Below are 16,903 nucleotides of genomic sequence, written 5' to 3'. Positions count from 1 at the left end.
TGGTGGATACTGAGTCATAGGCAGGTACACTACTGATGGTAGCAAAGACATCTAACAATCCTAGTCAGAGCATAGAGAGCAGGAAGAGGCACCATCAGCAATGATGAAAAAATACGACCTTTCCAGGAGCTACTTGACACCATGACACATTTTACACATCACTGTTTGCTAACATTGCAGCACCTGCAGAGACCACATTCCTGTGATGGTTCCCACTACCCAGGGTTACCCTCTCCGGCATGCAGTATATACTCTATTAGCACCAAGATGCTACCTAGAGTCCTTCCTAGCCTTATTCTGACTTCAGGACAGAAGTAAGTATACTGAGATACAGAATAAAATCACGGAACCTTCTGACGCAGTTGACACAAGTTTTTACCAAACATTTAGCAGAGCTGAGTGTGTTATATAACTCCTTTTTGTCGGATCTCTTACAGCCCTCTAAGGGTAGAGATGTAAGCTTCTTGGCCTCAATGCAAAAAAACTGGAGTCTTCTCATGTGAGCTTAGGATTCCCCCTCGGGACCACGGCTAATGTGCTAAATCACAAATAAGCCATCGAAATCGCACCATGCAACAAACTCAGCTCAGCTACATAAGATTCAGTAGGCAAACAATGGATGAGAAGGGTAGAAGAGAGACGGGTAAAGAACAGGGGTTGGTAGGTAAGGTGTCAAAAAGTTACAGGGCAGGGAAAAACAAGGGGAAGAATGAGACAATGGCAATAGGCGAAGAGGACAAACAGCCAGGCGGGAGATGGAAAGCATGACACGAGGAAAATGTGATGAATCCAGGACTGAACGGGAGCCAGACACAAAGGAAGGGATGGAACAAGGGATCCGTAAAGTATGAAGATAGAGAAGGATGAAGAAGATAGTAAGGGAGAGCAGCGTTGTCGTCACCACCTCCCCCCTCCCCCTCCCTCCTGCTCTCTCTCTCTCTCTCCTTTGCAGTTTCTAGCTATTGAGAAACCTCAGTCTTCTCCACAAGACGGTCCCTTCCCCGGGCCGGCTGCACGGATACACTAATGGAGCCCAACTCCTCCGGCCCGGGGAACTTTTCCAACCAGGACCTTCGGGGTTACAGCATGGAGGAATTAATCATCACGACAACGTTTGGCACCATCCTGTCTCTGATGTACGTGGCTGGAATGGCCGGGAATGTGTACACCTTGGTGGTCATGTGTCACTCAATGAGATATGCTGCATCTATGTACATCTCCATCATCAACCTTGCCCTGGCGGACCTCCTCTACCTGTCCAGCATCCCGTTCATTGTCTGCACCTCTTTCGTCAAGGACTGGTACTTCGGGGACATTGGGTGCAGGATATTGCTCAGTTTGGACTTGTTCACCATGCACGCCAGCATATTCACTCTCACCGTCATGTGTACTGAGAGGTATATGGCGGTCACCAAACCTCTGGACACGGTCAGAAGGTCCAAGGGCTATCGGAAGTCTATGGCTATAGCCGTGTGGGTGCTGTCTCTTCTCCTTACCTTGCCTATGATGATTATGATGACTCTAAGAGAAGTCGAAGGAAAAGGGGTGAAAAGGATGTGCGCCCCAACGTGGAGTGAGGATGCCTACAGGACTTACCTGACAGTGCTCTTCAGTACCAGCATCATGGCCCCCGGCATGGTCATTGGCTACCTGTACACCAGGTTGGCCAGGACTTATCTGGAGTCCCAGAGGAACCCCATCAATAAGAAGGAGAACAAGAGGTCTCCCAAACAGAAGGTGCTCATCATGATCTTCAGCATCGTCCTGGTCTTTTGGGCGTGTTTCTTGCCTTTTTGGATCTGGCAGCTAATACGACTTTACGACATGTCCCCCCCTCTCTCGTCTCAAACCCAAAAGTGCATTAACTACCTGGTCACCTGCCTGACCTACAGCAACAGCTGCATTAACCCTTTCCTGTACACCCTGCTCACCAAAAACTACAGGGAGTATCTGAAGAACCGTCACAAGAAGTTCTACAGGTTCACCTCCTCCTTCAAGAAGAGGGGCTCCAACCTGCAGTGTTCTTCCTGGGGTCGCTCCATGTCCTCCAGCAATCAGTACGACTATGTGTCGGAGTCTATCGGCATGACATGCGTCAGGGACATCAAGTGAGACGGGTCTGTCTCAGGTTCAGCACTGGCTGCTGGCTCACCGCAGGGGGACCCCCACCTCTGGTAAGTGACAGCTCGTCCTGGATCGTTTAACCCCTCCAGTGCCTGCTCCCTGTTCATACCTACACACACACATGCTCTGAGAGTCCTTGTAATCATAATATTTCTTGGCTACTGTTCCTTTAAAAGAATAAACAGCCTGTAATAATGTCCCCCCCTACCTGCGAGCTGCGCTCTATGTTAAGTCTTCCCGATCATCCGCTTAATAGTTGGTGTCACTATTTATAGCTGGCGATAGATGTTCTGCACTGCTCTCCGATTGTCTTAATGGCCCTTAAAGGGACACTTCACCTTTACCTGCACTCTAATATATAAGGAGATTGCTTTGTGAGCAATTCCCTAACATACATCTATGAGGCTAAATGCTCCCGTGTGTGAGCCGTGAGATAAAATTCCCTCTGACAGCTCCTCCTGGCAATGTGAGGAGTGCAGGGCAATATAGGATGTCTTTATTCTGTCAGTATAGAGAAGGAGAGCAACAGCCGCTCTATGACACTCTATCCCAAGTGCCATCATAGAGGTGTATGAGGGAATTGCTCATAATACAATTCCACAGGTGGGAAATCACTTTAATGTAGAAGACGTACAGGAATGTTTTTATACCCAGGTCTGTAACCAGGACAAAGGTCTAGAGGAAAGAAGACTGGATTCTTTACTGTAAGAGCAGTAAGGCTCTATACCACATGTTATACTTTTCTTGCAAACTTAAATATCAAAGCTATGGATAGAAGATTTCTAGTAATAGGAATGTGATCCAGGAATTTATTCTGGATATAAGAAGTGTATGGGGCAATTGTCTTCCTCTGGATCAACACAGAAGGATTTTAGGTTGAAGCTTATGGACTCTTGTCTTTTTACACCCTTATTAAATATAACTATGTACAGCAAAGGTACATTCCGTACATCTAGAGGGTGTTTCTGAACCAACATACTGTAGAACAGGATTCTTTACTGTAAAAGCACTGAGGCTATGGAAGGTGATATGGTGAACTGACAGGATCATAAGGTTTCTGGAGTGTAATAATATTACAGGTTATAGTCACTGGATTGTGGAAAAGCGTCATAGATGCAGGGATTTATTCACAAGGAGTTGGGAAGAAATGTTTGCCTTTATGTTGTGTTCACACAGTTTTTTGGGTAAAAAAAAAAACTGAAAATTTTGAAAAAAGTTTTAAAAAAATGTAGATTTTTCAGCCTTGTTTTGTTGAGTTTTAAATCCTTGATAAATACTTTCTTTTGCCTACATTTACGACTGTTTTCTTTTTTAATTCAAAAGTTTTTATTGGGTTTTTCAGAATTTACAGGTAAACAACAACGCCACATGAGTGGCAACAAAAATGGTACATGGGTGCCTATTGATAAAGAATTCCACAGAATTACAATCAACCAACAGAGATTTGCATAATATATCCCAAAATTCGTCTAGTTTTGGACGCTACAAAAAAAAAAAAAAAAAAAAACCCTGGGCATTTGATTTAACGTTCATAACAAGGCCCATTATTCGTCCTTTTAGAACTCAAATAAGGTTCGTTGTTTAGAAAATTTGTCATGTTTTTTCAGCAGTTATTTTTTTCAAGTTGCTGAAGCAAACACAGTAACTAAAAGATGTGACATTGTCAGCATTTTTTTAACATGAAAAGCGTACACATAACCAAAAGGTGCGGAAAATTGGCTTCTACTTTATGCCTTCCTCTGGATCAACACTACACGGTTATAGGCTGAACTGGTTGGACGTATGGCTTTTTGATCATTACTGATTATACTTCTATATGTTCCTATGACAGGGTACTGACTGGGGACAGTATAGGGCATGGTGCTCACTAGTGAACCTGCGCACCTGTGGCCTTCATGTTGGAGGACATGGGGCAAAAAATAAAGGGGGGTCTGGCTTAACTTTTGTAATATATATCTAAATAGTTACAGCAATAAGGGGCCCAATGCAGGGTCAAAAAAAAATATTTCCATACAGGGCATATGACATATGATCATAGAGTGAACACGTAACAGCCAAAATGCCGTCACTTGGCCTGGTTTGCACCAGTTTGGCATCAATGATCCGGTTCTCCTTAGGGGAGGTTGAAGACTTCAGTGATATCAATGTCAGGTAGGAGCAGTAAAGTGGCAGCAAACTCAATAGTTTGAGTGCAATACTCATCTATGTAGACCCTTTATTTTAAAGGGGTTATCCAGGATCAGAAAAAGCCACTTTCTTACAAAAGTAGCACCACCCCTGCCCCCAGGTTGTGTTTGATATTACAATTCAGCTCCATTTACTTCAATAGAACCAAAGTGCAAAACTGCTGAGGACAAGACAGGTGCTGCTTCTGCAGCCATGTTTTTCTATGCCTGGACAATCCCTTTAAGAATAAGTGGAGGTTCTGACTAATGGATGAGCTCCAGACACCACCAGATGGGCAAATGTATTCTGGCCAAACATCATATTCATATGTATCCATAAAAGCCTCCACTCTTTGAGTGAAGAAGTTCCATCTCCACTGGGCCACTGGTCTTGATCTTGGGCCTTGGTTGTTGGATACTCCTAAGATCAAGGACCATTGAAGTTTCCTCCTTCATAGCATTTGTTTACAGGTATGGTCATGATTGATCATCGGCCTTTGTTCCACCAAACCAAGGGGACCTTCCATTGAAGAACAGACCCGAGAACAAAGCACAGGCCTCCACTTTATATTCTGAACATGTTTGCTGGATAAGAAATGGAGCTAGTGCCATGTTGGAGCTCCTATGTAACATTAAGCCTTATGGGGTCACCTTATAGAAGTGGCCATCTTCTAGGTTCTTGAAGGCCAAAGTCAGTGGTTGGTCACCCAAAAGAAGTTTCAACTTAGCTTTTTTTCCCCAGCATAATCCATATAACACCTCCTCCAACTGGTTTCTATATTCTCCGCTTCGTAGAACCCACCCACCATCTGGATCTTCTACATCTTGAAATTTTTCACCATAACATGCAATATGTCAAGAAGTATTCTTCATAATTCCTGTTGAAAACCTGAAACCAAAGGGTTTCTATGAGGCACCAGTTTCTTCTTCCTTTTCTTCTTCTTCACCCTCCAGGGCTACAGCCGAGTGGAGACTCTGCAGGGGAAGCTGAGGGGATTAGGATGGTCAGGCCCAGGCTGGAAGGGGGCAGAAACCTTCTGTAACTTCTCCAGATACAAATAAGACAAAACAGGTAGAGAAAAGCAGAAGGTAAAGGACACAGGATTGCTTTTCTAGAGTTCACATTAGGTCAGGAGGAGGCGGAGGAACAGCAGCAACATTGGTTGTGTCATACGATCATATAACAATGCCATTATTTAGGATACAGACCTATTATCTATCTCTTTAAGCAAAGATGAAAAAAGTTCAAGAAGCAGAAAATCCTATTAGATTTCTTATTGGTCTAAAGTTGCTCAGTGGGGGCAGAGGGAGTCCGAGATGACTGTATAGTACTACTACTGACCATCATCTGAGGGACAGCGGGGGGGAGGGGGGGGCTCTGCCAATCTGCCTCATATCACATGTCTATCTATCTATCTATGTGTTCTATCTATCTATCTATCTCCTATCTATCTCCTATCTATCTATCTATCTATCTATCTCATATCTATTATCTATCTATCTCCTATCCATCTATCTTCTATCTATCTGTGTATCTATCTCATATCTATCTATCTCCTATCTATCTCCTATCTATCTCCTATCTATCTATCTATCTATCTATCTATCTCCTATCTATCTATCTATCTATCTATCTCCTATCTATCTATCTATCTATCTATCTCCTATCTATCTCCTATCTATCTCCTATCTATCTCCTATCTATCTCCTATCTATCTATCTATCTATCTCCTATCTATCTCCTATCTATCTCCTATCTATCTCCTATCTATCTCCTATCTATCTCCTATCTATCTCCTATCTATCTATCTATCTATCTCCTATCTATCTATATATCTCCTATCTATCTCCTATCTATCTATCTATCTATCTATCTATCTATCTATCTCCTATCTATCTATCTCCTATCTATCTATCTATCTATCTATCTATCTATCTATCTATCTCCTATCTATCTCCTATCTATCTATCTATCTATCTATCTTTCTCCTATCTATCTATCTATCTATCTATCTATCTCCTATCTATCTATCTATCTATCTATCTCCTATCTATCTATCTCCCTATCTATCTCCTATCTATCTATCTATCTATCTATCTCCCTATCTATCTATCTATCTATCTATCTCCCTATCTATCTATCTATCTTCTATCTATCTATCTATCTATCTATCTCCTATCTATCTATCTATCTATCTATCTCCTATCTATCTATCTATCTATCTATCTCCTATCTATCTATCTATCTATCTATCTATCTACCTATTATCTATCATCTATATTCTATCTATCTATACATACATATATATATCTATCTATTATCTATCTATCATCTATATTCTATCTATCTCCTATCTATCTATACATACATATCTACCTATTATCTATCTATCTATCTATCTATCTCCTATCTATCTATCTATCTATTATCTATCTGTCTATCTATCTATCTATCTATCTATCATCTATTTATCTATCTATCTATCTCCTATCTATCTATATATCTATCTATCTATCTACCTATTATCTATCTATCATCTATCTATCTATCTATCTATCTCCTATCTATCTATACATATATATCTACCTATTATCTATCTATCTATCTATCTCCTATCTATTATCTATCTATCTGTCTATTATCTATCTATCCATCTCCTATATCTATCTATCTATCTATCTCCTATCTATCTATCTATCTATCTCCTATCTATCTATCTATCTATCTATCTATCTATCTCCTATCTATCTATCTCCTATCTATCTATCTATCTATCTATCTATCTCCTATCTATCTATACATATATATCTACCTATTATCTATCTATCTATCTATCTCCTATCTATTATCTATCTATCTGTCTATTATCTATCTATCCATCTCCTATATCTATCTATCTATCTATCTCCTATCTATCTATCTATCTATCTCCTATCTATCTATCTCCTATCTATCTATCTCCTATCTATCTATCTATCTCCTATCTATCTATCTATCTATCTATCTATCTATCTATTATCTATCTATCTATCTATCTCCTATCTATCTATCTATCTATCTCCTATATCTATCTATCTATCTCCTATCTATCTATCTCCTATCTATCTCCTATCTATCTATCTATCTATCTATCTATCTATCGAATAAATAGCGAAGAAAAATGATCGCAATTACGATCATAAGTAACGATTATCGTTCCATGGAAATGAGTGAACGTTTTCAGGTCTTTCGCAATAGCGGTCGTTTGAGATCGTTAATCGTTAACGATTATGCAAACGATAATCGTCCGGTGGAATAGGGTCCTTTGTCTTGCGGTTTCCAGGGAAGTTGCCTCTGTCAGTGACATATAATGTATATCCTTGGTGAGGATGCGCCTCCTCCGCACCTGTCTGTTTAACCCTTCTACTGCCAGTCTGCTTAATGCTGGTACAATGATGGCTGCATTCTCTAGCTCCCTGCTACATGGCTGTTATATGGCTATTATACCATCATGTGTGTACTATATAGTGCTATTACATGTGCACTGTATGGCCGTATTATCTGTCTGCTATAAGACCACCATTAGTAGCTGGCAGCAGAGCAGGCTCACAGGTTGTTACTAAGCTGAACACCATGGGCTACAACTGTAACAAACCCCCAGCTGTGAGAAGGATTAGATATGTGCAGGTTTTAAGCCTCTGCATGAAAAATGTTCCTATTCACTGACAGCAAACAGATGTGAAATGCACCTCTTTTATTAGAGAGGTGAAGAACTTTTACTATACGGTGTAGTGCGGCCCCTGGGGTCTATTTACAGCCATCAGTGTTATTATCCTAATGCGGCGGTGAGGTGGATACCAATAAATTAGCACAACGGGTATATATATATATATATATATATATATATATATACACACCTCTATAAATAACTCGCCTTCCTGCCTATCATCCCTACAGCCGGGATCAGCTGTGAGTTATTGCTAGGGGAGACATAGGAAATTCATGTATTAACCTCATGAGCTTATACCCGGATATGAGAGGGCAGCAGGATGGGGCCAAAGGTAATAAACTCCTTCATAAAGGTGGCTTATATTCAAAAACGGCCCAGAAATCCACATAATCCAGTGTATAGCATGCAAGAGCAGTGGGGGAGGATGGGACAGACTGGAAATAATGGGGGCTGGGAAAGGAAACGAGAGATAGATAGATAGATAGATAGATAGATAGATAGATAGATGACTCTATTCACATATTCACACTGCAGGTTGCACGCTGCTTGTGGCTAAAGTACAGACAAAAAAAAACAGAAGGTGCAGCAGCAACCCACAGGTGTAAGGGCTTACCGTATATACTCCTCCCAGTGTACACACGGCAAACACCTGCCCTGTAGATATTAAAAAGTAAGGATCTTAGCAAACTATTTGATCAAACAGAGTGTACCATGTCGCCACTTTAAGGTGTCCTCATAGACATGGTCCCTACTCTAGCATTTTCACACTAGAAATGGCCTCTCCTGGGCTGAATAAGCCTACAACTGGGCAGATAGGAGCCAAATGATCTCTTTTATAGCACCCTTGGGACATGGATGGAGTGCAAGCCAACAGGAGGTAGCCACACACCCCAGTCTGTTTGATCAAATAGTTTGCTAAGATCCTCACTTTTTAATATCTACAGAGCAGGTGTTTACCATGTGTACACTGGGAGGAGTATATACGGTAAGCCCTTACACCTGTGGGTTGCTGCTGCACCTTCTGTTTTTTTTAGATAGATAGATAGATAGATAGTCAAAAGATGGGAGCAGCACTACTTGGATTGCATGCGGTGCCACATGTTTGTATGCTTGAAAAAGACCGCGAGAGGCGGTTGAAACGTCGCACTTTATATGGAATAAACTACACTTTATTTGAACTTTACGTGAACGGAGTGCTGCTGGTTTATCCTTGAATAGATAGATAGATAGATAGATAGATAGAAGATAGATAGGAGATAGATAGATAGATAGATAGATAGATAGATAGATAGTGTAGGGATCTTCCCGGGGGATGGTGTGTTTGGACACAGTTCACAGCAGACTTGGACTTGTAAAATAACAGCTTGGCGTTTATTGGCAGCATAAACAGTCCAGAAAACATAAATACAGCAACACAGTGCTTTTTAAGAACAAAACAAAACAAAAGGTCCTGCCCATCTAGGCACTTACTAAGAAGCAGGTCACCTGTCTGACACTTAATCAGCGGTATCGCACGGTGTGAATAAGCTTCAGCAGCGGCTGTATTCCAAGCTCCCACCAAACACAGCATCCAGGCTGTTCACTCCTGGCTGAGAGCCCTCACCTGCATCTCTGTGGAGCTCTTACCTTCTCAGGCTGATTGCTCACCTGATGGCAAAACCCAAACTGGATCGGGGGGAGGGAATGGCAGGTCCCACTACCAACCTACCCGCCATTCCAGTAAATCCAGGCCCGGAAACAGTAAATAATAGCTCAGCAGCATAGCACTGCTGATCACAGATCCCTCCTGGACTCACCATCTCACGCTATGAAGCAACCTAGGTGAGATGTACATCCCCTCGAAGACTTTACCAGTGACATGTCTACAATAGATAGATAGATAGATAGATAAAACAAAAAGTCCACAGCACAGCGGCTAGGAAGAAGTTTGGTGCCTGCTTCTAAATACCTGATCCTAGGTATGGCAATATAGTGTCCAAAAATGGAAGCGGCACGTCCGTAGATAAAGTGAATCAAATATTTATTTGCTCAAAAAGGAATAGCGACGTTTCTGTCCAAACAATATGGACTCTGGCTTGAAAAAAGTCCATATTGTTTGGACAGAAACGTCGCTATTCCTTTTTGAGCAAATAAAAATTTTATTCACTTTATCTACGGACTTGCCGCTTCCATTTTTGGAAACTAGATAGATAGATAGATAGATAGATAATATATAGGAGATAGATAGATAGATAGATAATAGATAGATAGATAGGAGATAGATACATACATACATACATACATACATAGATAGGAGATAGATAGATAGATAGATAGGATAGATAGATGATAGATAGATAGATAGATAGATAGATAGATAGATAGAACACAGATAGATAGATAGATAGATAGATAGGAGACAGATAGATAATAGATAGATAGGAGATAGATAGATAGATAGATAGATAGATAGATAGATAGATAGATAGATAGATGGACGCTGGTTAGAGGCCCACCATACAGACAGTAGAAGACCCCCGCAGCACACTTTAGTACAATGACTCAAAGGCTTTTTATTCCACTAACATGTTTCCAGTAGTCAGCCATGCTTCCTCCGCCTCTCGCAGCCATTGTCAGGCTGCTCCACATAGTGATAAGTAACAGGTATATATATATATATTCTTGCTCAGAGTGATGATTAATTAATACAATTAAAATGACAATTAGAAGAAAGTCTATAATGTGGCTATAATTACATGTAATACAGTATAATATCACATACATGTAGAGCGCAGGGATGGTAATTATAGGCACATTATAGAGGTTTCTTCTAATTATAATTTTAATTGTATGAATTAATCATCACGCTGAACAAGAATATATATACAGTATATATATATATATATATATATATATAGTAACATAGTAACATAGTAACATAGTAAATAGGGTTGAAAGAAGACAAGAGTCCATCAGGTTCAACCTAGGAAAATCCTAATGTGTTGATCCAGGAAGGCGAAAAACCCCTATGGGGCAGAAGACAAACGCCCCACCACAGGGAGAAACTCCCCCCCCTCCCCCGACTGCAATGGCAACCAGAACAATCCCCGGATCAACGTATCACCAGAAATCTAATGCCCATAACTTGTAATATTATATTTTTCAAGAAAATCATCCAGGCCTCCCTTGAACTTATTTAATGAATCAGCCATGACAACATCATGTGGCAGAGAGTTCCACAGTCTTACCGCTCGTACAGTAAAGAACCCGCGTCGATGCTGATGATGAAATCTTCTTTCCTCTAGACGTAGAGGATGCCCCCTTGTCATTGTTACAGACCTAGGAGTAAAAAGACCACTACAAAGATCTCTGTACTGTCCATTCATATATTTGTACATTGTGATCAGATCGCCCCTAAGACGTCTTTTTTCTAGCGTAAATAACCCCAAGCGTGATAACCTGTCCTGGTACTGTAACCCACCCATTCCCTTAATGACCTTTGTTGCCCTCCTCTGCACCCGCTCTAGTTCAGCTGTGTCCTTCTTATATACCGGTGCCCAAAACTGTACACAGTATTCCATGTGTGGTCTGACCAGTGATTTATAAAGAGGCAAAACTATGTTCTCATCTTTAGCATCTATACCTCTTTTGATGCACCCCATTATTTTATTAGCCTTGGCAGCTGCTGCCTGGCACTGATCACTAAAGTTGAGTTTACTGTCCACCAATACCCCCAGGTCCTTTTCGGAAGTAGTTTTACCCAGTGTTTTATTATTTAGCACATAACTGTACTTATTATTTCTATGGCCCAAATGCATAACCTTACATTTATCCACATTAAACTTCATTTGCCATTTCTCCGCCCAAGCCTCTAGCTTCTCCAAATCCCTCTGTAATATGATATTATCCTCCTCTGTACTGATTACTTTACCCAGTTTAGTATCATCTGCAAAAATGGAGATTCTACTCTGTAGCCCCTCTACAAGATCATTAATAAAAATATTAAAAAGAAGTGGACCCAACACTGACCCCTGTGGTACCCCACTAGTAACTAAAACCCAATCTGAATATGTTCCATCAATGACCACCCTCTGTTTTCTATCACACAACCAGTTACTTACCCATTTGCATACGTTTTCCCCGAGTCCCAGTATCCTCATTTTGTAGACCAACCTTTCATGCGGCACAGTATCAAATGCCTTTGAAAAGTCCAGATACACAACATCCACAGCCTCCCCCAGGTCCAGTCTATAACTTACCTCTTCATAGAAGCCGATCAGATTAGTCTGACAGGACCGATCCCTCATAAATCCATGCTGGTGCTGCGTCATAAGATTATTTTCATTAAGATACTCCAGTATAGCATCTCTTACAATCCCCTCAAATACTTTACCTACTATAGATGTTAGACTTACAGGCCTGTAGTTTCCAGGATCACTCCTTGACCCCTTCTTGAATATTGGTACCACATTAGCTATGCGCCAGTCCTGTGGAAGAATCCCTGTCGTAATAGAATCTTTAAATAATAGGAATAACGGTCTGTCCAACACAGTATTTAATTCTTGCAAAACCCTAGGATGGATACCTTCTGGGCCCGGTGACTTATGGATTTTAATGTTTTTAAGGCGTTTCCCCACTTCTTGTTGTGTTAGGCAGGTGAGATTTATGGGAGGATTAACATTATCCCTAGTCATGTCGTCTGTTATGGGATTCTCCTCTGTGAATACAGTAGAGAAGAATGTATTTAGTAGATTGGCCTTTTCCTCTTCCCCCTCCACCATTACACCCAGATTATTTTTGAGGGGACCAACATTTTCGGTTTTAAGTCTTTTGTTATTTATATAGGTGAAGAACATTTTGGGATTTGTTTTACTTTCTGTGGCTATCCTTCTTTCTGTTGCTATTTTTGCTTCTTTTATTTGCGTTTTACACATTCTATTCTTCTGTCTATAGTTGCTCAATGCTTCCCCACTACCTTCTTGTTTTAGTAGTCTGAATGCTTGTTTCTTATCATTTATTGCACCCCTTACAGCTGTAGTTAACCACATTGGATTTCTCTTATTTCTACTACGTTTATTCCCATATGGTATGTGTCGTTCACACGATTTACCCAGGATGCTCTTAAATATGTCCCATTTCTCTTGTGTACTTTTATTTCTGAAGGCATTGTCCCAGTCTATGTTCCCAAGGTCCTCTCTTAGTTTTTGGAAATTAGCCTTCTTGAAATTTAATGTTTTTGTAGCCCCTCTGCTAATCATTTTATTGAAGGATAATTGAAAACTTACTATGTTATGGTCACTATTACCTAGGTGACCCCCCACCTCTATTTTTGATATTCTGTCGGGCCTATTGGTTAAGATCAGGTCCAGAAGGGCCCCACCTCTTGTTGGTTCCTCTACTAGTTGGGAAAGGTAGTTATCTTTTACTATTTCCAAAAACACGCTTCCCTTCCTGGAGCTGCAGGTTTCTGCTTTCCAGTTGATATTTGGGTAGTTAAAGTCCCCCATAATAATGACTTCCCCCTGCTTCGCTGCCGCATCTATTTGTCTTATAAGAAGATTTTCTGATTCTTCCACTATACTTGGAGGTTTATAACTCACTCCTATAAGAATTTTATTATTCTTTGTCCCTCCCCTTATTTCTACCCAAAGAGACTCCACATTATCATCACATATATCCTCCCACAGAATAGGCTTAAGGCATGATTTAACATATAGACAGACCCCTCCCCCTTTCTTATTTTTACGGTCATTTCTGAATAGACTATAACCCTGGATATTAACGGCCCAGTCATAGGTCTCGTCCAGCCATGTCTCGCTTATCCCCACTATATCATATTTCTCTTCAACCATTATGAGTTCTAATTCCTCAGCTTTATTAGTGAGGCTTCGAGCATTAGTATACATACATTTAATATATTTGTCCATATTCCCTTTCCTTTTATCACTAGTGACTATTCTAACCCCTCCCGCCGCTCCACCCCCAGTTCCATAATCTAGGCCCAGCTCTCCATCTACTCTGTCTTCACTTACTATATTGTATTTGCCCTCCCCCCCGGTCCCTAGTTTAAACACTCCTCCAACCTCTTAGCCATCTTCTCCCCCAGCACGGCTGCACCCTCCCCATTGAGATGCAGCCCGTCCCTACCGTAGAGCCTGTAACCGACCGAGAAGTCGGCCCAGTTCTCCATGAACCCAAACCCCTCTATCCTACACCAGCTCTTGAGCCACTTATTTACCTCCCTAATCTCCCGCTGTCTCTCAGGTGTGGCTCGTGGTACAGGTAATATTTCGGAAAAAATCACCTTGGAGGTCCTAGTTTTAAGCTTCCTGCCTAAGTCCCTGAAATCATTTTTAAGGACCCGCCACCTACCTCTAACTTTATCATTGGTGCCAATGTGCACCATGACTGCTGGGTCATCGCCAGCCCCTCCCAGTAATCTGTCAGCCCGATCCGCGATGTGACGAACTCGAGCGCCAGGAAGGCAACACACTGTTCGACGATCCCGGTCTTTGTGACAGATTGCCCTGTCTGTCCCCCTAATAATTGAGTCCCCCACTACCAGTACCTGCCTGGCCTGCCCTGAACTCCTGTTTCCCACCTTACTGGAGCAGACACCCCCCTGGCTTTCAGAGGCAGTGTCCTGCTGCAGCAATGCCACCCCTGAATCAACATCCCCCTCATCCGCCAATTTGGCAAACTTGTTGGGGTGTGCCAGATCAGGACTGGCCTCCCTCACACTCTTCCCTCTACCCCTTTTTCTAACTGTGACCCAACTAGTTGCCTCTTCCTCCTGTACCTCCATGCTATCACACTCTCCCCCATCTACCCCTTGGAGTGCTTGCTCAGTGAGAAGCAGACCCCTTTCCAGTTTGCCAATGCATCTCAATCGTTGCAGCTGCTCATTTAGATCCAGGATCTGGGCTTCCAAACCAGCAACATGCACACATCTCCCACAATGGTATGCACCCTCGATCGGTTGATCAAGGATTGCATACATCGCACAAGATGTACATTGGGCCGCATTGTCAAACATGGCGCTCATTTATATGGGGATATTATGTATAAAGAAAGAAAAAACAAACAAGCAACAAAAGCAAACAATGTGTTCAAAAGCAAATAAACAATTTGTTTTCCTCTAAAACTCCCCGAATCTAAAGTCCCAGAATATTAAAGTCCCACACTTGAGACAAAAACACACTTCAGATCAAAAACTCGCACGCTCCAAAACTCGCTCACAATACAATATAGAAGTACTTAGCTTGCAGAGTTTGTTGCTTCTGGCTCCTGTGTTTGAGAGACTGGGAGGCTTCACACAGATGTAATTTATCAACTCTTAATTAGCAATCAGTCCCCTCCCCTTCCACCTGTGTAACCTCCAGCAAGCTTGTGTGTATACAGGCTATAGTAATGTGTCCCAAGTAAACCAGATACAATGTATATAACCTCTAGGAAAATAAATACAGATAAACTAATCTATAGTACCTTGCTATATACTATATGTGTACAGGGATTTGTTATCTATAAACCCAGTAAGGACAGATATCACTCAGTAACAGGTATGTTATACACTCCTTCCCAGAATATTAAAGTCCCACACTTGAGACAAAAACACACTTCAGATCAAAAACTCGCACGCTCCAAAACTCGCTCACAATACAATATAGAAGTACTTAGCTTGCAGAGTTTGTTGCTTCTGGCTCCTGTGTTTGAGAGACTGGGAGGCTTCACACAGATGTAATTTATCAACTCTTAATTAGCAATCAGTCCCCTCCCCTTCCACCTGTGTAACCTCCAGCAAGCTTGTGTGTATACAGGCTATAGTAATGTGTCCCAAGTAAACCAGATACAATGTATATAACCTCTAGGAAAATAAATACAGATAAACTAATCTATAGTACCTTGCTATATACTATATGTGTACAGGGATTTGTTATCTATAAACCCAGTAAGGACAGATATCACTCAGTAACAGGTATGTTATACACTCCTTCCCAGAATATTAAAGTCCCACACTTGAGACAAAAACACACTTCAGATCAAAAACTCGCACGCTCCAAAACTCGCTCACAATACAATATAGAAGTACTTAGCTTGCAGAGTTTGTTGCTTCACATATATATGTGTGTTACTTATCACTATATGGAGCAGCCTGACAATGGCTGCGAGAGGCGGAGGAAGCATGGCTGACTACTGGAAACATGTTAGTGGAATAAAAAGCCTTTGAGTCATTGTACTACAGTGTGCTGAGGGGGTCTCCTACTGTCTGAGCAGATGAATAAAAAGATAGATAGATAGATACAGGGCTGGCTGCAGGGTTTTGTAGGCCCCTTTGTAGAGCAAATCAGGACCTTTCTCTATGTAGCCCCCCTTATAGATGCCCCCCTCTGTGTAGCCCCCCTTATAGATGATCCCCCTCTGCCAGACAAACATCTTAGGCACTTTACCTTTTCAGCACATTCCCCTCCTCTATACAAGCTCCCAACAGTAACAGGACCCTCTTTGTGCCCCTAAAGTTATGTCCTTTCTGTATGCCTTATTCTGTAGTTGGGCCCCCTCTTAGTTCCATATCTGTGCCACTGCCCCCCCCCAATAAACTGTGCCACTGACCCCAATAAACTGTGCCACTTCCCCTAATAAACTGCGCCACTTGCCCCCAATAAACGGTGTCACTGCCCCTCAATAAACTGTACCACTGCCCCTCAATAAACTGTGCCACTTGCCCCCCAATAAACGGTGCTACTGCCCCCACAATAAACTCTGCCACTTCCCCCAATAAACTGCGCCACTTGCCCCCAATAAACTGTGCCACTGCACCTAAAATAAACTGTGATACTGCCCCCCAATAAACTATGCCACTTTCCCCCAATAAACTGTGTCACTTCCTCCTTATAAACTGTGCCACTGCCCCAATAAACTGTGTCA

The 16,903-nt window shown here is 41.7% G+C and overlaps 1 protein-coding gene across 1 annotated transcript in view; it reads left to right on the top strand.

Annotated features, from left to right (window-relative positions):
• Positions 1-985: 985 nt before the first annotated feature.
• LOC138771985 (urotensin-2 receptor-like) overlaps positions 986-16,903 on the top strand; it is a 33,658-nt gene continuing 17,740 nt past the window's right edge. Inside the window, exon 1 of the mRNA XM_069952034.1 lies at positions 986-2,174. Coding sequence (XP_069808135.1) covers positions 1,027-2,112 — 1,086 coding nt within the window. The 5' untranslated portion in view covers positions 986-1,026 and the 3' untranslated portion in view covers positions 2,113-2,174. The remainder of the gene's footprint in view (positions 2,175-16,903) is intronic.

Source organism: Dendropsophus ebraccatus, chromosome 14 (assembly GCF_027789765.1).
Source record: "Dendropsophus ebraccatus isolate aDenEbr1 chromosome 14, aDenEbr1.pat, whole genome shotgun sequence".
In the NCBI taxonomy this organism is placed as follows: Eukaryota; Metazoa; Chordata; class Amphibia; order Anura; family Hylidae; genus Dendropsophus; species Dendropsophus ebraccatus.
The sequence above is the reverse complement of the archived record's forward strand: the minus strand, read 5'-3'. Positions and strand labels throughout refer to the sequence as shown.